General features: G+C 38.5%; 1 protein-coding gene and 1 pseudogene across 2 annotated transcripts in view; one reads left to right on the forward strand and one right to left on the reverse strand.

Annotated features, from left to right (window-relative positions):
• LOC145466652 (uncharacterized) overlaps positions 1 to 1,222 on the reverse strand; it is a 4,417-nt gene extending 3,195 nt beyond the window's left edge. Inside the window, exon 1 of the mRNA XM_081450366.1 lies at positions 1 to 1,222. This exon is cut by the window's left edge and continues 601 nt beyond it. Coding sequence (XP_081306492.1) covers positions 1 to 575 — 575 coding nt within the window. The 5' untranslated portion in view covers positions 576 to 1,222.
• Positions 1,223 to 1,303: 81 nt separating this feature from the next.
• Positions 1,304 to 23,946, forward strand: LOC145466644 (uncharacterized; annotated as a pseudogene). Its single transcript, XR_014041964.1, has 5 exons — positions 1,304 to 1,568; positions 5,799 to 6,176; positions 20,568 to 20,808; positions 21,424 to 22,484; positions 23,746 to 23,946. The product of XR_014041964.1 is annotated as an uncharacterized LOC145466644 (transcript).
• Positions 23,947 to 27,032: the final 3,086 nt, after the last annotated feature.

A 27,032-nucleotide genomic window follows, 5' to 3' on the forward strand; every position in this document is an offset into this window, starting at 1 on the left:
ATAATGGGCTCCGCGTCCTTTTCTTGGAAGCTGTTGTTCGAGAGGTTAAGCTCTAGAATTTCGTTGTTCTCCATTAGCATTTCCGCCATGGCGTAGGCCCCTTGTGTACGTAGATCATTCTGCGAAACGTCCAGCTCGGTGATAAACGGGTTCTCTGTTAGCATCTTGGCGATGTAGATAGCTCCGTCCGCGCCGATGGAATTATCAGCGATGTTCAATGTTAGTACCAGCGTGTTCTGCATCAGTGCAACAGCCACTGCCTCGGCACCCACAGACCCGAGATTGTAATGTTTAAGATTCATTTCGGACTTGCCAAGCTGCCGAAGGAACGGCGTACAAGGTATCAAGCCGAGATTTTTACAAGCCGTGAGGTAATGTCCCCTTCCCTGTCTGTTGTCCTGGTCGGTGTCTTCTGTGAACTCGCTTTCCAAGTCCGTGTCGTATTCGTCATCGCTGCTCTCTGATGCTTTCTCAGTGTGCACGAGTTCTTCTGTCAGAACTTCGGCTTCTGTTTCTAGCGCAGAGTATGGCACCTGCCTGATACAGTCTACCTGGACGGGGTACTTAATTGACATAGCTGTTGAACCTACAAATAAGACGAAGTATTTCCAAATGAATTATCGATTGCGTTGAACTTTTGTGTTTGTTTCTTTTGTTATTGTTATTTTCTCCATTTACATGTATAAATATTTTTACAAAATATCAGTCTATAAGGCAAGGGAACCCAGAGAATGCAATAACGCTTATGTAAAGGACTGCTTTATAGATACTTAAGACCCCGGCAAAAAATAAAAATGCTTTCATTGACACACAATGATTTAAATCTAGAGTAAAAAAAATAGTAAAGCAAAGTTCACTGAACGCGCAAATGCCCACTAAGGAAAGGAAAAAAAGGTACATATAAACACATAAAAAAGTACATATAAGCACACTAAGAGAAGCGAGATATACTGTGGTATAATATAATACGACTACTACTACTTTAATGGCGATACGTTTATTGATTACTGTGATGTCGTTGAATAGTCTTTGTGTAGAGTTTGGAGTTAGGCAACCGTCAAAATGTCAATCAGTCTCATTTTGTTTTTTAACAGGTTTGATTTTGAAACATATTTATCGCTAGGTTGAACTTCACACTTCACTCGAAAACGTCAATCATCTCTGGCTTTCTCTTTGGTATCGTCAAGTGCTTATTTTGAAGTGTGCTTCTTCTAGTGTTAAAGTAACGTGTAGGATTCGAAAGGAGTAAAATCGCTAAAACAACATTAGATGTAATTAGAATAGCCCTTGGTGGAATCGATCGTACATCATTGCATCTTGAATGTCGCACGGCGGATGTAACTCGGCTTTCGGACGAAGAAGCGAACTTGCTTTTGGCGATATCTTCCCTTGAATCGAGATATCAAACGTTTATCGACAGAAAACCTCTGGATTTTGGGCGTCGACTTTCACCAGGAAATCAGGTGTTTGTTTCTGTGAAAGGAATGGCAAAGGATTTACCTGGTGTCGTACGGTTCAAGGGTGAATTACCGTTTTGTCCTGGTACTATGTTTGGAGTTGAACTGACCGTAGGTATCAATTCACCCATGGGTTTCATGTATTTTTCAGCAATTCTTCTTTGATTAATCAATGCTACCAGTATTTTTCAGTTGTTGCCATAATAGTGGTACCAAGTGGATACCCAATCATGGCCATTTTTGTGAAGGAAAATATTACCATAGCAACACCCCCTAATTTTAGCTTTCACTGCTCATAACTCAAAAACGAGTCCAGTGGCTTCATTTAATATCGAATTGTTTTAATAAAACTTTTTGCAAACTTGGAAGAATCATTAAGTATGGAAGGGGTTCAGAGCCACTCTAATTTTGTTTTAAAATTTAAGGTGGCTGTAAAACCGCCCCCACAATTGTTTTTAAACTTAAGTTGAATCTTGATTAATTGTAATTTGTGTGTAGCACACGATGAGGGCAAAAATTGGTATGTGTTGAGTGAAAAGTTACTTAAAGATGTACGTGATGATCCATGAATACCATAAACAGCCGCTTATAAGGCCCCTGCTTATAAGCCCCCCCCCTCCCACCCCTGGTTAAATGCCTATCCAGCTGTAAACCAAAAACTGCTTCTGGTTATTAGCACCCCCCCCCCCAGATATAGTCCCCCCTCTAGCTTTCCTTGTTTTAGGTTCATTTTATTATGTTATTTTAAAGTTTAATTGCCACTGAGTAAATGAAAAACCTTTTTCGATAAACATGCGCAGAGCTCTATAGCTTGTTTTGAGACAGTTTTTTTTTCTAGTTATAAGAGATAAAAGGATGTGTTTATATCAGTGTAAGGCCAATAGTTTTAGGACACTTGTAAGAAAAAACTGTCATGTAACAATAATTGAGAACAGAACAACCTAACACATGGCAACGCGCAGGTAAGAACAAACTTATTACATCATATGAACTCAACCAATTATAAGAGTCCATTGTACAGCATACATTATCATATCTTAACAATAAGCACCCTTGGATGTAAGCCTCTCCATTAATAAGCCCATCTTAAAGTCCTTATGAAGTTGTATAGGTCCAGTTCTTATAAATGGCAGTTTATGGTATTTAAGAAAAAATATGTTAAAAAAAGCTTTGATGTGAATTTTGTTCAGTTTTATTTGTGGAATTGAGAACTGTGGAATTGGGAGTTTTAGCAATGACCACGGCGAAGCTGAGGACTATGCCTTGTGAAAAAAGTATTTATAATTTACCCTTCAATGTTGCAACTGTGTAGATCTGTTCAGTACGCCTATTGGTCTAAAACCTTGTCAGGTTAAATATGTAATGACAGCGTTCAATTCCAGAGAAAGACACAAAAAATTGGCCATTGCAGTACACGTTCTCCAAAGTACGTACGACTTTGTCATTTCACGTTGTTGTTTTGCAGAGGATGGCCGACAAAGAAATGTAAATAGATTCAAAACGCACGTGCAGAACCATTATTCTGCTTATTAATTGTTTGGTGACGTTCTCGTTGGTGTCGCCGTCGTGGTTTCTTAAAACTCCCTATTTCATTTAGCGTAACAACACACGACTGATTTGTTGTCATATGCATACTGACAAAACTTACTACAGAAATAATTGGATGAGGAAGATTTATTTCCTTCGACATTTAAATCAGCCATTTTTAGCAGTCGAATTTCACCAACGACAGTTTGCAGTATTGTTCAGATAGTTGTTTTGCTTTTGAAACATTTCTGCGGCGCCTGTCTGTGAAGAAGTCTCAACAGTTTTTACCATCACGTCTCGGGGTCTCGGTATTTTTCCAAGGAATTCTCAAAGAAAAACGCTTTGCTGGTAAAAAACAATTTTGGCTAGTAACATCTAAGTTGTCACTATCCACCAGGTTAGTCAATTGAAAAATTAGTGTCGAGCCCTGGGTTTTGGTTCTAAAAGATCAAAATTTTCAAAGAAATGTATGAAGTTAACTGAAATTTCCAGAGGGATGCATATTGGGGCTCTTAGAAAAATTCCCTTCCATAGTAGAGGTATGGATATTTTCTAGAAGTACACATTTTGAATTTATTAGCACTTTTTTCACAACTGGGGGGCAAATTGAACAAATGTAAACAGTGAGCTTAAATGTAATTGAGTCAAGTGAAACCTTTTGCTGGAAAATTCAAATTGCATTGATAAATCTCTACTCTCATAAGTATATTTAATTAACAAAGATAATCACAGTTTTGACCAATGTATACGAAGTGCAGGTCATTTTTGTCATTGCAGGATATGGAATAGAAGATAGAAACAAATTCTTTATCTGGTTACCAAGCTAGCACGTGATCAAAATCTGCCTCAATCAATTTCTTTCTAATTTCTGTGCTAAAAATGGCCGTGTTCTGCATGAAAACTCTTGTTTTTTATTTTAACATGGCTTATGTAGTGCATTGAGCCAGCGGTTGACATTATGAGCATGCACACTTATGCGCATTCTGTTCCATGTGCTTCGATTTGCATTAAACCAAATACATGACAGCTTAAAATTTCAGCTATTTGTGTGAACATTTTCCAGTTTCACTATATAAAACCAAACTCAATGCGGATTGCCAATGTACTGAAGCTGTAGAAACTGTATGTGAAAAGAAGATGGGTTTATTACATTAAAACTTGGCAGTGTATAACTTCTTTTCTAGGATAGTTCATGAATTATTAATGAGTTTGAAAACCTGGGTTAGAGTGGAAGTACCCCAGGCCAGCAAAATTTGGGAGTTACTTGCCCAAAGGGCGAGCTCGAACGCAAATTTTTTTCAAGCCTTGCCATGGAATTATTGAAGCTTATGTTTTTCAGAAGTTACCTTTCGGCTTATGGTGGCTCAAAACAGTTTCCAACACTTAGATTTTGATGGGTCGTTATAACCACTCTTTATCACTTGATGCGACAATCATGGTATCAAAAAAAAAACTGCCCAATCATTGGTGAACATGTTGTTATCATTTTCGTGACACAATAGGTTACCATTTCAACAGTATGACCTCCTAAAAACACCCTTAATTACAGCTTTAGGTGCATGTAATTCAAAAACGGGATGGTGAATTTTTTTTTTATATTATCAATTTTTGATAAGCATGATAAGACGCACCTTTTTTAAAAGTTTAAAAAATTCTGTGGGTAGTGTTCAGAGCCACCTTAAATGTTCGAAAATTTAAGGTGGCTCTGAACCCTACCTGCCTATGCTCAGAGAATTTTCTTATACTCACAGTACATTCCTTTACGTGTCTTTATATTAATGTAGGGAATGGTGGCTCACAGTGTACCATTTTCTGCATTAAGCTGTGCAAGTAATAGAATAACTGTCAATTTTTATCTCAGTCATTAGCTAATTTTTACTGGTCATATTGTCAATAGGAATGCAGGATTATAGATGACGTCATTACACACAGATCTTGAGTATTTTGTTTTGCAGAATGTTGAGTGCCGTTAGTTTGTAGTATAGCAATAAATTGCATTTAAAAAGGAGTTTCTTAGAGAGAGATCATTTAAATTGTTTAACATGACTTTAAATTGATGTTGGATTCAACTGTTAGGTGAAAAACAGGTCTGAGTCAAACTTTGATGTGGAACTCGGTGAATGGGATCTGTTTATTTTGTTGTGTGACCTTGGTAATAATTCAGTGGGTTTTTCAAGTATTTGTGAATTGAATAAAGGTTAGTTATAGAAATTCCAGGGTGTAATTTTTGTCTTGCGTGTGGAACAAGATATCTTTCTTCCTAGTAAAACAACTTCACAGCTCTGACTTGTATTTTTCAATGGTTAGTTAATTTGGATATACCCGCTTGTTTACTCTTTGCTTTTATAAAGCACAAGGTAAAGCCACCCAGTTGCTGACTATTCAGTTTTGGTAAATCTGATTGACTGTGTGGATACTACTCAACAGTAACTGAACAGCAAGCTTGTTAGGTTTCCATCAGATGAAACCAATAGGTGACAAGGGAGTAAATTCCTGACCCAACTATTAAGTCCATAGACACAAAGAGTGAGCTGTGTTATTTTTTGAGCAGAACCCTCTCCAAGAAATATTTCCTGTATATTTTATTTAATATCATCAACACTGTACATGTAAGTCTTCATCAATTGGTCCACTTTTAGGATGTCCATTATGGTGTAGTAAAGAAGATACCATGGGTCTGAAAGTGTTTTCTGTGCCATAATAAAGTGAAATGTTAATGTCACAGTAATTAACACCTTCATGTGATTAAGATTTTCACTTCTCTGCTGGGGGTCTTGAGGTGGATTATTAATCTGTTTTGTTTTATTCCTTTAGGAAAATCCAGGGCATGGAACAAATGATGGAACATTCAGGAACACGCGTTACTTTACCTGCCCACCGGACTCTGGTGTCTTTGTTGGACTTGATAAATTAACACCTAGAGAGGATCCTGACTCTGAGTCACCAAAAAGAGATGAAAATGCTCAAGCTAACGTTAAATCAAGACGTGTGGATACAGTTGTGTCATCCTTTCTTAATAGAAAAAGTGAAAAAAAGTCTCCTCAGGAAAGAATTAACCAGGTACTTGAAATTGGTCAAAGAGTTGTCACATTCATTGATGATCATCCAGCCAGAGGAACTGTACGTTATGTTGGCCAAGAGGAAGATGTAAGTGGAAATATGCGGCAGCGTACGATTGTAGGATTGGAAATGGTAGGTAATACACATCAGAATTTATGTACCGAAAACATTTAAATTGCAATTATTAGCTTTTTAGTTGCATCTCATGAAAAAAAAATCTAAATAAGGTTAATCTAATTCATGATAAACCTGTCGGGATTTGCCTGTCATGATATTAGATTCAATCATAATCTGTCAAAGTGTATGTGGTTGAAGGTGGAGCCATGTTGTAGTGGGCATGTGATATAGGTGGATGACTGGAAGCTGGTAATTAAGGTGATTCTGCAGAAATAAAAGTTGCCGAACAATTTTTTTGAAACTTTCCTTGAATTTTCCCTACTAAGCACTGTTTCGAAAAATACAATAAAAAGGATAGGTCACCATGGTCGCTAAAGAGACATGATGGGCCAATTTTACCCCATTTATGCCCAACGACGTGCGTTATTTGGTCAGTTTACGTTACATTTTGCGGTAGATGGAGACAAAGGTTATTGAAGCAAGAGTTGAAAAAGAGCTTCATAGTAGAAAGTCTCGAGGGCATGGAACAATGAAATATATAATTTATGGAAATATCACACAATTCTAAACGACATCGACTTAAAACGTTCCTGGAATCGTTGTTTTCGAGATCATAATTCGCAACCTCAAGTAACGATTTTTTTACACTCTTTTAGCTATATCCGTTTTTAACCCGGAGATTGCGTAAGCAATCTATTAAACAATTAGATTATGAGCTCGAGATTTCTATCGCGTGATAGTTGACGATGGCGCAGCCCGAGTCAACTATCACGCATAGAAATCGAGAGCGGATAATATAATTGTTTTAACATAAATCTAATAGTCGTTCAAAACTTAATATAAATCCTCCTCACAGGTATCTTGAAAACGCAAAGAAGTAGCCGTCATTTTGTTAACAAGCGCACACTGCGCTACTCACTATCTATCACAGAATAGATAGTGAGTAGCGAAGCCAATCAGAGAACAGTATCCATGATAGAACGCTAGTAGGGTTTAAGTTGTGGTGCAGATTATGCAAATGATATGCAAATGATGTCCTTTCATCATCCGTAAAGTTTTTGGAGTAATTCTGCTGACCAGTAGATAAAGCTCCTGAAATTACTGTATTAGTCAATATTGCAGGCACATGTGTCGTTTTACATTTCTAGGTCAAGGTATTACGTGACTGCGATTGTTGCACAAAAAATGGAAACCTTTAAGTGTCATTGTCAGAGAAAACCGGGCAGTACAAAAAGATCGAGGTCGGCCGTTTACATTCACCTTTTCACAGTATGAAAGCTATCCGAAAAGATTAACAACCATGACATTTGCCGAGGTAGGCGTTCGTTTTTCTTCGAGATATCACCACATCTTGATTTTGGCCTCTCAAGCGGTCTTAAATGGCCGAAATTTCGGGCAACTTTAGGTGAGCCTAAAAGATACTTCGTAAAAATTCCAGAAAGTCTTATTTTCGTGAGATATTATTCGTCCCCTTATTAGCTGATTAAAAAATGTTAGAGGTCTTTCGCATTAATTCTACGGTTTTCACGAGGTGCCAAATATCGCCGCCGAATCGTTAATGAGCGTGACCCAAATTTTAGCCATTTTCAGCGAGTCGTTTTTCAAAAGTGCGGCAGTTTATTTCTACAGAAAGACATTTTTGTGATAGTCTTTTGCACTGTTATCAATATCCAGTTTAGTTAAAATTGGTATCTACAGGCAAATCGGAGTAATTGGTCTCCCAAAGTCCAAAAAACATCATTAGTCAGAAATATTTCCCGCCAAATTTTTAGCGAAGATTATCACCTTATACCGACGTCAGTCTGCGATTGTTATCCGTGATTTACTAAAATATTTGCAAAAAATAGTTAGCTGGACCCTAGAATAGAATATTTAAGCTGTGAAATCGTTATTAACCTATGTAAACATTTCAAACTTGCCAAATCCTTACGATTATTTAAGCTAAATTTTCCCGGGAAAATTCTATTTTTAAGGTCAGGCTGCATGGAAAACAAAGTGGATCCTCAGTTCGCTGGTCTTTATTGTTGTTTAGTAGAACAAACTGCAAGTTAATAGTGAGCGAGGCTTTTCCCTGAATTTAATTTTGGGACTTCCGCGAACCCCTTTTTTACATCGATTTTCTCGTTTTCGGAAGGCGTGACGCGTTACAGATACAAAGGTCAGATGACAGGACTTCGAGATGTCGATCTCACCTAAAGGTTTTTCCTTGGTTTTGAAAATATTAGCTGTTCTTTCGGATCAGAAAAATCGCCTAGCATTGCTGGTGGCGGGGCAGTTTTTCTTCAATTATTAGCGTGCAAACAAGATGGTCGAGGAAAGACGTCAGAGGTGGTGTCTATTTGCCGCAACCTAATGTAAACAATAAGGAAAACAGCTCCGTGCTCTCTGGCCCACCAAAGGATCAAAAAGGATAGACGACTGGGATAAACATCTCAATACGTGTAATCGTTGCTAGGGCAGTATTGCCAGCGGAAATCTTTTTTTGCGTTTAATGTTGCCGTTTGTATCATCGCAGGTTAGTATAGCGTCTTGTTTTCCGCCCTGGAACCGTTACTTTCAACAAAAGTAATATAATGTTGCTTCTGTCAATATTGACCACAAAACCCGTTTAATGCAACGAAATTACATTCAAATTTGTATTGATAATTTCTTGTTAATTTTACTGCTGTTGTTTTCAGAGTTCATAAAGAACGAGATCGCAATATGTTTGTGATCCATGAGAACGTAAATTGAATTACATTTTGCACGCGACTAAGTTGCTCTGAAGATTGACATAGTGTTAACGTGGTTCATGAAAAAAAAAAAAAACATATTGCGGAGGCAAATTCATTTTCATTAGCCCTGCCAAAATGCAGTTGTATTCGTGTTAAGGTAAATGGGATGGTAGTTCAAGAATATCTACAAAAACAAGATGGTTCAACCGATCTAAATGTCAAAAATAAACGGAATCATGATTGAATGGATTGTTAAAAAGAAACGATATTTGTCCAGAGGGTAGTTTTTTATCCTTCCTGCCCCATTCAAGGAGAATGCAGAGGTGGAACGAAGTACCATTACATAGTGGCAACGGAGAAGGGACACCACCCCCCCCCCCCCCATCTCACTACCACCCACACCTTGTTGTTTGCAAGGGGGTGGAAGAAAAATCTACTGTCCTAGATGATATTTCAATTTCGTTTTTCATTCAGTTTTCTAACGACTCATTAGATAAAGTTGTTTTTAGTTTTTTCCAATTACATGTAAGTCAGCTTAGTGTTTGGTTTTCATCATTTGGTTTATTTGGATTTTCTTGGGCAACTTGCGAGATTGAAAACTCAGACCTCAGACTCGTAAACTGAGACGCTCGAAGACGAAAACTCAGACCCGAAAAAGTCAGACTCCCTGCTTGTCTCGAAAACTCAGACTCGAAAATTGTAACAACTTTTTTTCACTTCGTGTTTACCGCGGATTACTTAGAGACGTCTTGTTTACTGTTCGTCGATACAATGTCACAGGCAGAATCTGCAGAGAGAAGAAAAAAAATTAGCCTGCGGTGGTACATTCCTCTCCCAGATCACGAAAATAATACCCAGGATTCGTATGGTTTTGCGTTAGCATTATAAGTATAAACCAAGTATATATATCTACACTCTACGGATCCTTATTCTTCGATTAATTCTGCTAAATTCAGCAGATTTTTCCGGGTGTGAGTTTTCGAGACATCTTAAGAGACCTTTGAATCAGCTCCATAGCAAGTTGTCCTAAGTCAATTACGTGCACGAGGTAATATCAAAGGATATGAAACGGAAAACAAGACGGTGTACCAACCTGCGACGATACAAACGACCACAATGAACGTAAGAAAGATTTCCGTTGGCAATCTTGACCTTGTAACGACTACACGTATTGAGATGTTTATTCAGTTTTTTTTGGTTTTTTTTTCACATTCCAACTCTTCTGGCCCATATGATCCTTTCGTAGGCCGGATAGCGGCCTGTACGGGTCCGCAAATGATCCCAGGACCGCAAATGATCCCCATATTGGACCGCAAATGATCCCGATCAAAAAGTAAGGAATGGCATGGATTTATGTCAGAGGAAGAGGAGAACATGTACAAAAATTATGGACTAAAAAATATGTTTTATCATTTTACAAAAAAATATTCCACAGTTGCTGTTTTGTTGTTCGAAGGGTACAGATCGTTTTCACTGTCACGCAATGAAAAAAAAAAAATAATAAATCGAAAACCAACCAATGGAAACAGTTAAGAAATTGTGATTTACGCTACAGAAGATAAATAAATAAGACACTTCTCCAAGTTTTCGGCCTGTGCGTTTCCCTAAACTTCAGATATTCGTCGTAAATGTTTCCCAGAAATTTACAGAGCCCAGTAAGAAAACGCCATGCTGGTGTACAGCCGTGGTACACCAATATGGCGGCCGGAATATAGTGTAAACATCTGGAACTTACTTTGGCTTTCTAGGCGACTCAGTGATTATCAGTACCAAACAAACAAGCATTTACATAAGCACTTTTCTTAATGCTCTAACTTCTAAAAAGGCTCACAATCGTGAGATAAGTATATATTTTTCAACAAACTCGATCGTAGCCTAGTGTCACGCATCCTCCATAACCCTGAAATTCAAAATGCTCTGGTTTCCAAACGAAGCACGCTAATTGTAAACAGATATAGATATACCGCTTCTTATGCCTGATGAGGATAACAACGCGTCACGTGAAGACGATCTATTGAATTAGAAGTCTTACAAAAGCACATACTCGTAAACATTCTCGAAATCCCGGTGGTGATCATCACCAAACATCTATCAAACAGCTAATTGTCAAAACGAAGCGCAAGCCTTGGCCTTGCTTTGTCATGAAGCTGAACTTCATAACTATAGCTTGGAATTTTGGTTTCTTAGAATACTCAAGTAGTCATTTCCGAGGAATTAAAGCCAAAATACGACCAAGGAAAAATTACATAATAAATTTGTTCAAATTTCCAGTGCTACACACTAGGTGTTTTACAGAGTGATGAAGCGTTGTAGGCTTGTGGGTCTACTCAGGTGACAGCATCGTCTGTAATAGTTGCTTCATGGTTAGATTTTAAACGAGTGGCGTTAATGGCTGATAAAATGTGATTTATCTATAACACCGAAATATCAATGTTTAACAAAGGAGGATATGTACCGTATATTGTACTGATCATAATTTTACTAAGAATTGCAAAGAAATGCAAGCCAAGTCGTGTTTTGACTATTCAGTGGTGATATTCGTAGCATCGTAGTTAGCAAAAAAATTTAGTCGTAAGTATGAAAAAAAGAGCAAGTTAGCTTTAACAAAAACATCGGTATTCACGTACGCCAATTCCCTACCCACACCATCCCACCATCCATGCCATACCTTATTTTTTGATCGGGATCATTTGCGGTCCTGGGATCATTTGCGGACCCGTACAGGCCTACGAAATCTGCGTTTCTGTGTTTCATTGTTTACATTCGGCTGCGCCAAATAGACACCACCTCTGACCTCTTTCCTTGACCATCTCGTTTGCACGCTAATAATTGAGGAAAAACTGCCCCGCCACCAGCAATGCTAGGCGATTTTTCTGATCCGAAAGAACAGCTAATATTTTCAAAACCAAAGAAAAACCTTTAGGTAAGATCGACATTTCGAAGTCCTGTCTTCTCACCGTTGAATCTGTAAGGCGTCACGCCTTCCGAAAACGAGAAAATCGATGTAAACAAGGGATTTGCCGAGGTCCCAATATTAAAATTCAGAGAAAAGCCTCGCTCACTAATAACTTGCAGTTTATGCTACTTAACAGCAAAAGAGACCAGCAAACTGAGGATCCACTCTGTTTTTCCATGCAGCCTGACCTTAAAAATAGAATTTTCGCGGGAAAATTTAGCCTAAATAATCGTAAGGATTTGGCAAGTTTGAAATGTTTACATAGGTTAATAACGATTTCACAGCTTAAATATTCTATTCTAGAGTCCAGCTAACTATTTTTGTTGCAAATATTTCAGTAAATCATGGATAACAATCGCAGACTGACGTCGGTATAAGGTGATAATCTTCGCTAAAAATTTGGCGGGAAATATTTCTGACTAATGATGTTTTTTGGACTTTGGGAGACCAATTACTCCGATTTGCCTGTAGATACCAATTTTAACTAAACTGGATATTGATAACAGTGCAAAAGACTATCACAAAAATGTCTTTCTGTAGAAATAAACTGCCGCACTTTTGAAAAACGACTCGCTGAAAATGGCTAAAATTTGAGTCACGCTCATTAACGATTCAGCGGCGATATTTGGCTCCTCGTGAAAACCGTAGAATTAATGCGAAAGACCTCTAATATTTCTCAATCAACTAATAAGGAAACAAATATTATCTCACGAAAATAAGACTTTCTGGAATTTTTACGAAGTATCTTTTAGGCTCACCTAAAGTTGCCCGAAATTTCAGCCATTTTAAACCGCTTGAGAGGCCAAAATCAAGATGTGGTGATATCTCGAAGAAAAACGAACGCCTACCTCGGCAAATTTCATGGTTGTTAATCTTTTCGGATAGCTTTTATACTGTGAAAAGATGAATGTAAACGGCCGACCTCGATCTTTTGGTACTGCCCGCTTTTCTCTGACAATGACTCTTAATCTTTCTTTAATCTTTAATCATTATTTATACACGGTAAAATCATCAGGTAGAGAAAATTACATAATAATGACTAAAAATCCAAATCCTAACATTATATTTACTTACATTAATATGCCACTTAAGGAAAATCCTGGTTTCCATGAATGCCGTGTTTAAAAATTATAGTAAAGAAGGCGTTTAAATTTGTTTAATGAACTAGACTCTCTAATGTTACAGGGTGAGCTGTTCCAAAGGGTAGCGCCGCTGTAACTAAAACTATTTTTCATGTAGTTAGTTCTTGGAAAGGGGACAATAGGTTTGTTTACCGAGTCCCTCAGAGAATAGCTTGATTCATTTCGCTTTATAAATTTACACGTGAGATATTCCGGAACAAGACCGTTTAAAGACTTGAAAACCATTAAGGCGTTCTGAATTTGACGTTGAGATATCAAGTCTTTCCAGCTGAGTTTGTGAAATAAGGAATCGACATCTACGTCATAGTTTGATGAAGTTATAACACGTGCAGCACGGTTCTGTAGTTTTTATAGCTTTTTAGATAATGTTTTGCCACAATTACCCCAGACAAGGCTGCAGTAATCAAAGTGAGGTTGAACTTGTGAGTTGTAAATATTGAGTACGGTGGATTGAGGCACAAATGGCTTAACTCGCTTTATGGCTCCAACAGCGGAAACGATCTTTTTACACTGTTAATTAATGTCTGAATGCCACGTTAACTTTTCATCGATATGTATTCCAAGGGATTTCACAGAGGAAACTTGTTCAATCGGAACATTATCAATGCAAAGTTCGAGTGTATCAGATAGAGTACTTAATCTTTGCCTGCATAAATTCAGTTTTTGTAGCGTTCAAGGTAAGTTTGTTAGACACTAGCCATTTGCTTAGCTTTTCGAGGTCGTGAGATAGATTAGACTGGATCAAATGTAAATCTGAACCAGCATAAGTAATGTGGGTGTCATCAGCATACATTCTAGGTACGCTGAGCGATAAACAGTTAGGCAAATCGTTAATATAAGTTAGAAATAAAAGAGGGCCAAGGATCGTTCCCTGTGGCACACCACATTTAAGAGTGGTGAAGTCAGCGAGATAACCGTTAACTGAGCACCGTTGTGTGCGATTCGTCAAATACGATTTGAACCAATCAAGAGTTTTCCCTTGAATGCCATACCGATTCATTTTAGTTAGTAATATCTCATGATCAATAGTGTCGAATGCCTTTTTTAAGTCGAGGAACACTACCCCATTGACGTAGCCACGATCGATATTAAACGCCCAGCTGTCAGTGGCTTCAAGAAGAGCAGTAACAGTTGAGTGTAAAGACCTGAAACCAGATTGTTGTTTGGAAATGATTTCTTCACTATTTAAGAAGTTGTATAACTGATCGTACACTATCCTCTCGAACATTTTGGCGACTACGGAAATCACTGAAATAGGTCGGTAGTTGTTTAGATCAAATGACTCGCCCTGTTTAAACAACGGAGCCTTTCTGGCACATTTCCAGTCGTCAGGAAATATGCCAGACATCAGGGATTTATTAAACAGGTCGCATAACGGGCCTGAGATAATATCAGCACACTCACGAATCAACCTAGCAGAGATATTATCTAGCCCTGTAGCTTTGGTTTTAGCCAATTTATTTAGATGAGTAAAGACAACACCGGTAGTAGTTGGACGAAAACGAATTTGTTGTAGTTTTCTGGAACAAAGTCTAAATAAACCGACTCCTCATCCGAAGTTAAAGGTATTTCACGGGCTAATCTGGGCCCAATAGTTGAAAAATGTTGGTAAAAGGCGTTGGAAATCTCGTTAGAGTCACAGATAGAGATGTCATTTGCTTTCACTTCCTTTACTATCTGGTTGTTTTGACGACGAGACATGAGGTTATTTATAGTTCTCCAAGTCCTTCGAGCATTCCCTTCGGATTGAATAAAACTATTGTGATAAAAAGATGCCTTAGTGGTTTTCACTTCATTGTTGATTCGATTTCGGAGCTTTCTGTAATTGGCCCAGTCTTGAGAATTTTTTGTTATTACCGCTTTCCTTTTAGCAGCATCGCGACAACGCATACCCTTCTTCGAGGCTGAATTAATCCAGGGTGTTTTGTTCAATTTAGTAGTCTAGTTGGAAGAGGAGCATGTGAGTTAACAATGCGCAAAAAGTTTGTTTTCCAGTTTGACCATACCAAATTTGGATCTTCTGATTCATCGATCGACCAGTTTTGCTGAGCAATTTCATTTCGAAAATTTTCACGATCAAAATTTCGAAAATTTCTGTTAGAGATGGAAGAGTGTCCCTTAGATGGTAAATCAGAAGATAGTTTCCGATAAACATAGACGAGGCTATGATCGCTGATGCCAATATCGGACACTCCGGAACAGCCTATCCTGTCTGTATAATTTGTATAGATCAGGTCAATTAATGTAGATGAGGATTCTGTAACACGCGTTGGTTCATTAATTAGTTGTTTGAGCCATATAAATTCGAAATTTCAAGTAAACGATGAGTGTTTGCATCAGGTGTAGGAGAGGCCAAATTACAGTTTAAGTCACCTAACAAATAGTACCCTAGGTCGAGAGAATCTAAGTTACCTTTAAATGACTCATAACTCAAAAATAGATCGGTTGGAGAACAGGGAGGTCTGTACCACGTCGTTACAAGAAAAGGCTTCAGTTAGAGTTCGGTTTACGAATTTCTACAGTTAAATTTTCAAGATTAATTACGTTTAGATCGGAGCGTACTATGAAAGAATTAGAAGACTTCATGTAAAAGTCTACCCCTCCACAATGTCTATTTCTACCACGACGGATAAATTCGTAGCCTGGTTTATGGAGTTCGGAACTTTTTATGGATTCGTCAAGTTTGGTTTCATTAATTGCCAGAATATCAAATGAAAACTGTGCAAGAAGAACTTTAAGTTCGTCAACATGTTTGGCGAGACTGTTAATGTTCAAACAGGCGATTTTGAAACCACGTTTAGCTGGTAAAGAATTAGACATTGAAGGGACCCGAACTATCTGAATGAACTTCGTTGTCAACTGATTCTGGCAACGTTTGAGAAACTAGAGAATAATCGACATTCATGGCATTTGGAAATCAATTAGATCTCAAAAAATTTACAAACTTCTTTTGCAATACCTCGTTACCTTCCTTGTTGAGGTGCAGTCCACCTTTGTGAAGTCCATTTGAACTGATATTAGCATGGCTAATGATTTTCCAGTTATTTTGTTGGCAAAATTGTTTTAGACGTTTGTTTACCGCTTTGACGGCGTCACTGTAATCATCATTCCTTGCAGTTAGTTCAGATATAACTATTTCAGACTCGGAAGCATTCTCAACCTCTCTGGCCAAGTCGACAATAGCATCTGCCACATCGCTCGGTGTAGATGATTTCAGATCGTTGGTACCCACATGTAGAGAAATTTGATCAGGAGACTTATCAATTGTAGGAACAACATGCGAATGCATGTCGCGAATTGTGGCTCCAGGGAATGGTTTGATAACAACCCGATGACAACAAACTTGTTTCGTTTGTTTTCTGGGTATAGTTCATTTAACATATCTGTTAAAATTCTAATCTTAAATTAACAGTTAACTGCAAATAAGACCGAACATTGGCTTTTGTAATACGCATTGGGAATGTTTTCCTCCTTATAGTAGTGGCAGTTAATTTGTGTTCTATGGAAGTTCAGTGCTAGGGGCTTATTGCCGGTTATCATGTGACGTCATCATTTTCCAAAATTGAAAGTAACCAATCCATCTGAAGTTTTAGTTTGATCAGGTAGAAGACCCTCTAAGAAGCTGACGTTTTACGACGTTTAAGCTCGACAGGGTTCCTCGTTTTGTTATCATAGGGACATTTGAATTTTCAAGTTTTTGCGTTGCGTGACATTAAAGTGGCGAGTAGTTATCGTTCACGTTTTTGCTAACCGAACAGTTCTTGCACTAGAAGTACTATTGCTTTTAACGTGTCGGAACTCTAGAGTAATAATTTTTCGTTTCAGTGGTAAAACTTAATGACAGATGTTTCTGTTACTTTACGGCTGCCATGATGGTGCCCCACGAAAGGGCACCAACATGGCGTCTCCAGACAAAGCTCCATAGATCGTTTTCACGTGACGTCATCAAATTCCAAAATCCAAAACTAAAGAGCCGCGAAAATTTTTATCCTCATAAGGCATAAGGGGATGTAAATTAATATCTGTTTACAACATTTTAGCTCAATAGCGTGCTTGGTTTGGAAACCAGCCCCGTTTGAAGTTCAGAGTTATGGCGGTGCGTGACATACCGCTCCGATCGCGTTTGTGGAAAAATATACACTTATCTAGTGATTTTTAGCCTTTTTAGGAGTTAAAGTGTTAGGAAACGTGCTTTTGTAAATGTTTGTTGGTTCAGTTCAGTTCATCAGTCGCCTAGACAGCCAAAGTAAGTTCCAGATGTTTGCACCATTTTCCGGCCGCCATGTTGGTGGAGCACAGAACTCCACCAACATGGCGGCTCCATACTGGGCTCTGTGAATTTGCGCAAAACGTTTCGACGAATATCTAAAGTTTGGGAAAACGCAGAGACCCAAAACTTGGAGAAGTGTCTTCTCTACCTGTCTCCTATAATATTAAAATTTCTTTCGTTGCATGACAGTGAAAACCATCTCTAAATTTGGGTGAAACACTTTTGCGAAACATAGGCACGCAAGGCGTGCAAGAGTATTTTTTTTGTGTGAACTAAAAGTCTCGGAGATAGAAGCATTCATGAAACTGTTTACAGTAATGATTTCGTTAATTTGACAAGGTTTTTTTGGTTGCGATGTACAGCAAGAAAGAAACTGGGAGTTTATGATGTAAATACGATGTTACATCGGTAATGGTAAGATAACTAAATAGTAAGCCATAAAATGTTTGACTGTACAAACTACAGTAATCTGACACGTCTCCAGATTAATGTAGATACCATCTTATTTTCTAACAGGTAAGTTGATTCGTTCTTTGATACAACCCACACTGTGATTGGTGTGACACGCGCACAGGCATAACTCATTCACCGATCACATAGCCCTTCTAAGAGGAATTTTGCTCAAAAATACTCAAGTTAAGAGAACTTTTCGCATTTCATACGAGTCGTAAGTTTACCCTTTTTACACAACAACAACAACACTACTTCACCGAAAATAGAAAGAAAGAGAAAAAAAAACCACTCTGACACGTTGAAAGTCTTGGTGCCACGCAGTCTTCAAAAAGCATTTGAACAGTTTTCATACTTTTTACCTTTAAAAATATCGGACTGAAAAGAATGTCATAAAGTGCCCATCAAATAAAAATATTAAACTGCTACTGCAGAGACGTACAAACCGTTCAGAAATGAAAGCTTTGTTTTTGTTTAATATCCTGGGAACAATAGCCGATAGCTTGTCAGCTCTAATTGAATTTACTCCCATATAAAAAACAAAAGTGTTAGGTTACCATTTGTAACTAAAGATGGCAAACATCTCGTGGGAACAGGTGGTGACGATTCGTCAGCTCTAATTGAATTTACTCCTTTGTAAAAAACAAAAGTGTCAAATTACCCTTTGTAACTAATAAAATAAAAATATCTCGTTATATTTGCATGCAACAAGAACAAAACAATCGTTACCTGCACTTAATATTGTAAACTTTAGAACTGTTTCATATCCAAATAGTCTCGTCTCCTCTAAAACATGTCCTTAGAACTAGAAGCGACGATTCGTGACGTCTAATTGAATTTACTCCTTGTGAAAAACAAAAGTATCAAGTTACCTTTGTAACAAAAATTTAAAATAACTCGTACCATTTGCATACTACAAACTCATGAACTGTTTCAAAACTCAAGGCTCGTTCATAAATAGCCACCATTACATCGGGCTGGTCGGGCTGGCCTTGGGATCAGAAAAGTGCAAACTCGAGGTGAAAATCTCAAGGTACTCCAAGCCAAATTTGACTACAGAGGTGAAGTTACTGGAAGCTGCTACTGTAAATTTTCGCTCCGAAATTTAATGAAGATCAACAAGAGGCAATCCGCTATACATATCGATGGTACTATCGTGCGGTGGAGGGTTGTGCTCCAGAAATATTGTATTTCGGAAACAGCGAACAGTTTCGTTGAGGCCACCGTAGCATTTGTTGAAAAAGTCTCTAAGAACACCGCGGTCTTGCAAGCTTCCAGCTCTAAAGCTATTGATAACGTCAGATTATATATTTCAACCGCGGGAGTGGAATCCGCCCCGACAAAATTGTGCTCTTGAGGACAAACTCTTCATGTTTAGCAAGTAACAGTGAAGAAGCATAAGTCGCATTGGAAGAAGAATCCCACAGAGCGGGAGCATTAAAATTTTGCCTACAGACAACAATTTTTGGGCCTCCTCAACAACAACAACAACTTCGACATTTGTATGATGAGCTATCATATCGCAAAGTCACACAACAACTCTGGCGAAAAGCTTGAGTTTATTAGACTTTCACCATCAACGGGAGACTGCTGTACTCCAGTCGCCGAACTGTTGCCCTGACTGTCGTCCTGAATTTCTGCATTGTCCCGGTTTGGATTCGTCGATCTTGCAGGCATAATTCTCCGAAATAACTCTCCAGGTTTATAACCGCGCGATTTCATGTTTATAGTTGGCGGGAGTTCGACAGTAATCTGGTCGCCCAAAGTTAGACCCTCCTAGAAGGGTAACGCCACCTCGAACTTTTACATGGCTCAGTTAAATAAACAAAAAGTTGACTTTCCTAGAAAGATAACCCTTGCAAGCGAGCGAAACCGGTAAAAGTAATAGAGGAGAGTAACCCTCATAGAAGGGTAACCGTTACCCTCCCTCTATGTTAACAGGTCCTTTACAGACATTTGTACGACCTTGCATAGCCTGCGAAAGCATCCGGTTTTCGGCTCTTATTTCACGAGCACACTTAGCTCTGACCTGAGTTCGTATTCCAGGATCCGTCTCCTTTTATTTATTTATTATTTTTTTTTTTTTCGTTTTTATCAAGCCACTGGTACTTTTCTTTTCTTGTTTAACCCTTACAAGGTAGCTTGGCCCAATCAAGAATAATTAAATCCATCGGAACAATGCAGTACCTGTGGTGCAGCTGTTCTTCCACGTCATTTAGAATGCTCGGAAAGTCGTTAGAGATTGAGATACAAAAGAACTGAAGTAAGGAGCGATTCACTTGGTTTTCCTCTTTTTTAAAAAAAAAAAAAAAAAAATTAATTAACTGCTGTTGTATCGAGTATTGCCAGAAATCAATTAAGTAACTCGTATAACTAGAATAACCCGTAAGCCACACATGTCCGCAATGCGGACCTATTTTTTTATGAGAAGAGTAAGTCCATTTTACGTAAAGTTTTGCTCGTGTCAATCATCATTCACTGGGAAATCTACAAGTTCGCTCAAAGAGCACTGATTTCCTTCCGAACAGTTGATTTCTTAATTTTTTAACTCAACGAGGATAATTTGCGCACCAAAATTATGCAATAAAAGGTAGAGGTCACCATGCTCGTTAAGAGAAAACGAACATTTATTTCCATGTCGGGCTTAGCTTGAGGGAAATCACTCACGTTGTGTACGTGCACGCGCACATGAGCGCGTGCTAATGACGCGAAAATTGTACGCAGTAGGGATGCGCAATGCAATTCTGAGGAATCACCTTAAACTTGCTAAGGGCACCTTAAACTATGTTTTGAAAACTTGCGCAGACATCATCTGCAAAAATTTTTGTGGCACACAGTAGGAAATGATCACTGCACTTTTTTACCTATATGCAGGATGAGAAATGTGGGAGTGGAACTGGCAAACGGTATGGAAAACAGCTCTTTGTTTGTAAGAGAGATTTTGCAAAGTTTGTTGATATAAAAAATCTTATTCGAGAGGAAGACTTTGATGGAAACCACAAAGAGTCTCCATGTAAAGGAAAGAAAACACCGGAGAAAGAGGATGCTACTCAGGAGCAAATTCGAAAAGATGACTCTTTCGCGAGATCAATGAGTTATTATTACAGATCATCAGGTAAGCCTAGACATTTGTTGGTGTTTTCCTTTATATTAGTAACTCCAGACTAGGTGTCGTGCAATTAGTACAGAATTAGTTCAATTTCTTTGTGTGTGTGTGTGTGTGTGTGTGTGTGTGTGTGTGTGTGTGTGTGTGTGTGTTTTTCCTGTATGATTCAAGGACTTTGAGAATCATCCTGGAAATTAAATATTTGCAAGAAAAAGAAAACGCTTGGAATGTGCCCTGTGGTACATGAAAATTGACATCATTCTGGAAATTTACATTCCCCCGAAAATTCCTCGTGACACATGAAGCTGGTTGAGAATCAGGCAAGCATAGGTGCAGATGTGTGGATGACTCCCTTGACTGCTTCAAAATGCTGGCTTTTAACAATAACACTTTCTTTTATAGTTTTAAGCGTGAAATGAATTTCGTTTGGTCCCATTTAGAATTTGCCTAGGCATAGACATGTACATTTGCAGCTCAAATCAAGGAATGAGGTCAGTAGGGGAATCCCAATGCGGTGGCTCGTTCTGAGTGTTTTAGCTAGAGGTTTCATTCACAACTTTAACCACCAAGTTTTCAACAGTTGAAGTACCGAGTCCAGTTCTGAGGTTATTGAACTTCTTGTAGATGGGATAAAGCTGAGCGAAAAGGACCAACAAGAAGAAAACTTCCAAAGACAATTGAAGGAGATGGAACAACAGCTGAGACAGAAAGACGAACAAGAAGAGTATTTGCACGGACAACTAAGAGAGAGGAAACAACAGCTGAGCGAAAAGGACCAACAAGAAGAAAACTTGCAAAGACAACTAAGAGAGATGGGACAACAGTTGAGAGAGAAAGACGAACAAGAAGAGAATTTACAAAGACGACTAAGAGAGACAGAACAACAGCTGAGAGAGGAAGAGGACCAAAAAGAGAATTTACAGAGACAACTAAGAGAGATGGAACAACAGCTGACAAACTTACAAGACCAATATCGAGATAAATAGGACGAAACGGCTAATTTACAGAGACAAGTTATTACACAAGAACGACAACTAAGGGTAAAAGACCAACAGGTGAATGAATTGGAGATAACTCTTTCAACAGCTCAGCAAACATTGAGTGAACTTCTATGCCGACAGGTCACACCTGATTGGGTCATTTCCCGTGATCAAATTCAGCTGACAGATAAACTCCTTGGTATAGGAGGCTGGGGAAGTGTTGTCGAGGGGAAATACTGTGACTGTTCTGTAGCAGTGAAACAGATCCATGAGATGATTCTTTCTCCACGCAACCGTGCTTTGTTTGAACGAGAAATGGACATTGCTTCAAGATTCCGCCATCCTTGTTTGCTGCAGTTCATTGGAGCAACAAATGGCGAGGGACGTCCTTTGTTTGTAACAGAGCTTATGGAATCAAGTTTACGAACATTGTTAGAGCAGAGATCTCTCTCTACAACAGAAGTCTCCACTATTTCTTTAGATGTGGCTCGAGCATTAAACTACCTTCACCAAAAGAAACCTTCTCCAATTATACACCGTGACATCAGCAGTGCTAATGTGTTACAATGGCGACAGGGTGGCCAATGGCGAGGCAAAGTGTCAGATTATGGAACTGCGAACTTTATGCAACATACCATGACAGTTGGCCCTGGAGCTCCGATTTACATGGCTCCTGAAGCACAAACTTCAAATCAAACAGTCAAGGTTAGTTATGACTTGCTTAAAGTTTGCCATCTCTCAATTAAGTAACATGTTCACATACACATCTATGATAAAAAAAGGTAAAGGAACAAATCGAGTGATTCACGAGATGAATTGCAAAATGAATTAGAATTGCACCAAAATAAAAGAAGATACTTTGACATTAGCGGAAAGTATTTCACAATTTTGTGTTCATGAAATGAATAGAAGACTCTTAATAGCACCCCTGAGATTTTGGGAAGATGGTCTAATGTGGAACTATAACTTTTTCGGTGATCTTGAAGCGAACGTAAAATGCAACAGGTTGAAAACTGAGGGATGTTCCGCCGGGAAATGTGAACCTTCAAATAGGTGTTACCATTGTAGTATGTGTTTTCCACAGATGACTAGCCATCTTTATGGCAGTTAGCAAAAACCTTGCATTATCTGAACAAAAACAACTAGCTTTATTTGCTTACAGTGTTGCGACAGCTTTTGTAAACTAAAACAGTAACGATTATCGTAAACATATAGTAAGGTTATGATATAGCAATCAAGTTACATCGGTTTAATTTGAAAGACGAATATTGCATAGATCAAAGCAAGATGAAATAAATTTTGCTAATTGAATATTAACATAATGATTTGTAGAAGTCTCAGTTAAGTTCGCCATTGGCTTGTAACGAAGATAATTATCTCCTCAGAGCTTTATTATCTAGCTCTCTGCACGCACTGCAGGCCTATGATGCTCCCTCATCATAGGCCTGCAGTGCGTGCAGAGAGCTAGATAATAAAGCTCTGAGGAGATAATATTGTTTGTTTAACGAAGATAATTGTTTATGAGAGTTTGGTACTCTCATAAGAAATGACTATTCAGCATCTTACCTCGCTGCCGTTAGATATCTTCACGTGTTATGGTGTATATAAAAAATAGCCTCCATTTGGCGCGAAAATATGCTCGAATATTTGTCCGCGGACATTATCTGTTCCTCAAAGCTCACAGTTTTCCTCGAGCTACGCTCTCGGAAAACTGTGAGCTTTGAGGAACAGATCAAGTCTAAGGACAAATATCCAGGCAGATTTTCACCCCAAATGGAGGCTGCTGTGTTTATTATCCTTCAAATCTTTTTCACAACACGCGCGGTTTTAAAAAATTGGGGAATATCACTCGGATATTCTCCGGTTTTAGTTGGGGAATATTCAGTCACGTGATGCGTTTAGACCAATCGCGCGTGAGCTGAAATATTTGGTGGATTATAGATTATTTTATAATCGTTGCCGTTAGGTTGATGTGTACAGTTTCGGCGTTCTTCTCTGTGAAATGTACATCCGGGAGGCACCAGATCCTGAAAGGCGTGATCAGCAAATTGCGATGGTCACAAACCGCCTGCTTCGAGCCCTCATACGGAGATGTCTGCAATCAGATCCTGAGGCCAGGCCAATTATGGAAGAGATTATTAAAGAACTTGAAGAACCAGCGTAATGACATGTCATTGCTACATTGTTGTGCTCAAACTGCATGTAAGTTTGATTATGCTAGTCCAGTATATATTGTTGGAGCGAGGTTTCTCCAGCAGCTTACACAATGGTAGTGTTTTCAAATAACTGTACAGTGGTGAATTTAACGATTTTTTTTTAGTTTAGGAAAATGACGATTACGTGTAAGGATGTTATCAGGATAGTCTAGAATATTTTTAACAAAGATCTTGGTAGCATTTATTGCAGATACCATATTCCTTTTAACGTGTTTTTTAAAAAAGTAGCGAATGAGTTAGCAGGATCTCCAGTTGGCTGGACATGTGAACAACTGCTTTGGTGACTTTGTGACGATGACGTTGTGTAAGATGGCTCCAGGACGGAGTTATAAGGCAAGGATTTATGAAAAGGAATTAAAGATATCATCAAGAAAATGATTAACACAAAGGTTAATTGTCCCCGCAGGATTCTGTTGATAAAACAACTTTATAACAGGTGCTAACAGATTTTAACAGTTTTGATCGTGTGACCACACGCCCATATAAAGCTGTGAATTACAATTTTTCCAAACCGCTCTTGATAAATCGATGGATAATCTTATGATACATTTGATTTATCGCATTTCTGTAACGTTTTCCGAACCTTATTAAAGTGCCCATAATGTCAAATTTTTTTTCCCTCATCTAATTCTACATTTCACGTAATGAACTTCTGCGAAAATTTTTTTCGATTTGGATAAAGCGCAATTTTTTTATAAGTTTTTAAAGACGTTCAAATTTGCGCCATTTTGGTCCACCATTCGCACCAGTCTTCCTCGGTTTGAAGTAAGTCGTGACGTAGGTTCAGAGATTTGGGTCGTGACTTATCTGACATGAAAAAAAGTGGAAATTTTGCTTCAGAGTTGTCTACATTTACTTTAAAATGCCGGAAAGGTGCGTTGCCGCTCTTTGTAACAACGTTAATGATCCGGAAAACAGCAGTCTTCATCGTAGGTTCCTGAACCAACGTCACAGGCATCAGTCACGTAACCATTTTGAGCGCGTTATTGTTGTGATCAGCGGCAGGTGTCGACCGCAAGAAAAGCAGAATTTTGAACTTTGGAAAGATCCGTAAAAAAATTGCGTTTTATCCAAATCGAAAATTTTTTTCGCAGAAGTTCATTAGGTGAAATGTAGAATTAGATGGGCGAAAAAGAAATTTTGACATTATGGGCACTCTAAGCTTACGTTCTTATCCAGCTCCTATCCAGCAGAAGATATAGAAGATATTTCCAGTCATTTGCATGTGTTAACGTATTGGAAGTGACTAGCTTATACGAAGGTAATGGACTTGAAAGTTAGTAATTTTCCATTTAAGTAATTAGAATACTATAATTATAATTATAGACAATTGGATTGAATACTTTTTTTTAACTCTTCCAGGATTTAATCCTTTTCATTAGCCTACAATAAAGAAGGCGATAATTTGCCTTTTTTTTATATATTTATGTATACTTGTACGGGGGAAAGTTTTTTAATTGGTACCTATGAAAGGCCAAAAATCGATGTTTACTGCATGAAAATGGGCGTTTTTATCCTCTAGTTATACCAAAAAAGGTAGATCATTTTAGGCAGTTGTAAAGGTAGTGTGGACTGTAGAAGTCCACAAAGAGAATTTTATAAAGCATTATATAATAATCAAATCAATGCGCGCGCTCTGATTGGTCAATCAGCTATGGTTTATTGTGCCAGTAAACTCAATAGACCACATGTTTTTATGGTTTATAGGCTGATAAACCACTTGGAGTGTTGGAAGAACACTCGAGAAATTCGTAAATCACGAACCGCAGGCGAGTGATTTACGAATTTTTCTCGTGTTCTTCCAACATCCCGTGTGGTTTATCAGCTTATAAACCATAAAACTCCTGGTCTATTGCCTAATTAAAACAGGGGCGTAGCGTCCATATACGCACGTGCGCCCGTGCGTACAGTTGAAATCTGGAAAAAAAAAGTTTTATTCCCTTATAGCATTTGTCAAAGTTACGACAAAATAGGACAGATTTTTAAATTTCGAATTATACTGGCCTGTGTGTTTGTTTTCCCAGTACCTTTTAATTAATCCATAAACGACAAGAAACGTTATTTGGCTTCCTAGACTTGTTCACTCTCTAGTTGTTTTAGGAAGCCAACACCCTTTTAGCTTTAATTCTATATTCCAGCGAAACTTGCTGAGCTAACAGAAAGAACAGTTAATGATATCTACTGCTACTTCGGCAGTGACATGGACATCTCTAAGGGCGAATTCAAATCCGAGGTCAAAAGATGGAGGCAAAAGTGGAGTGGAATGGATGGTAATGTGAAGCCAAAGACTTTGATTGCGACTCTTGATCATGACAACCCTCAATTCTATCCCGGAGTTTATGTTGCTGTGACAACATTGTTGACGTACCTGTATCAACTTGCACTGCAATCTCGTTCCTAGTCTCCGTTCCCCTTGACCAGCGGTCGGAAACGAGAGCTCTAGAAGCAACCATTTCAGGCGTGCGCCATAGATGCAGACTGCGCAGTGAAACCGGATGGGCAGAAGTCGGTTATTTCAAAATGGTTGCTCCCAGAGCTCTTGTTTTCCGACCGCTGGTCAAGGGGAACGGAGACTCTGGGAATGAGATTGCTTGCACTGCTGAGCGTAGTTTCAGCAGTATGAAGAGATCGAAAACGCCCTTACGAAGTACCATGGCAGTGGGAGATTGAGCTCTTTAGCAAGTTTGCACATTTCCAAGCACAAGGCCGTTGACATTGATGATGTTATAACAGAGTTCGCCCGTCTAAAGAGTGCACGTCTTGCCCTGTTTTTATCATTGTCTTACCCCATTTTTTGTTGTAGGTTACCGAAAACTCTAAAGATGGGTAAAATAAACAACCAACTACGGCATTTTCCGTCGCATTTATTTATAAAAAATTTCCGCGGAAATAGTTGGAAATGGCATTTCCGAGACCCTAAATTTCAAAATTTTCTGGGGGAGCATGCCCCCAGACCCCCCTAGTATTTGCGCGCTGTGCGTACACCTTCAAAATCTCACGCTACGCCCCTGTAAAACAAGTTATTATTGCGCACAAT

The sequence above is a fragment of the Orbicella franksi genome, chromosome 13 (genome assembly GCF_964199315.1).
Source record: "Orbicella franksi chromosome 13, jaOrbFran1.1, whole genome shotgun sequence".
Lineage (NCBI taxonomy): Eukaryota > Metazoa > Cnidaria > Anthozoa > Scleractinia > Merulinidae > Orbicella > Orbicella franksi.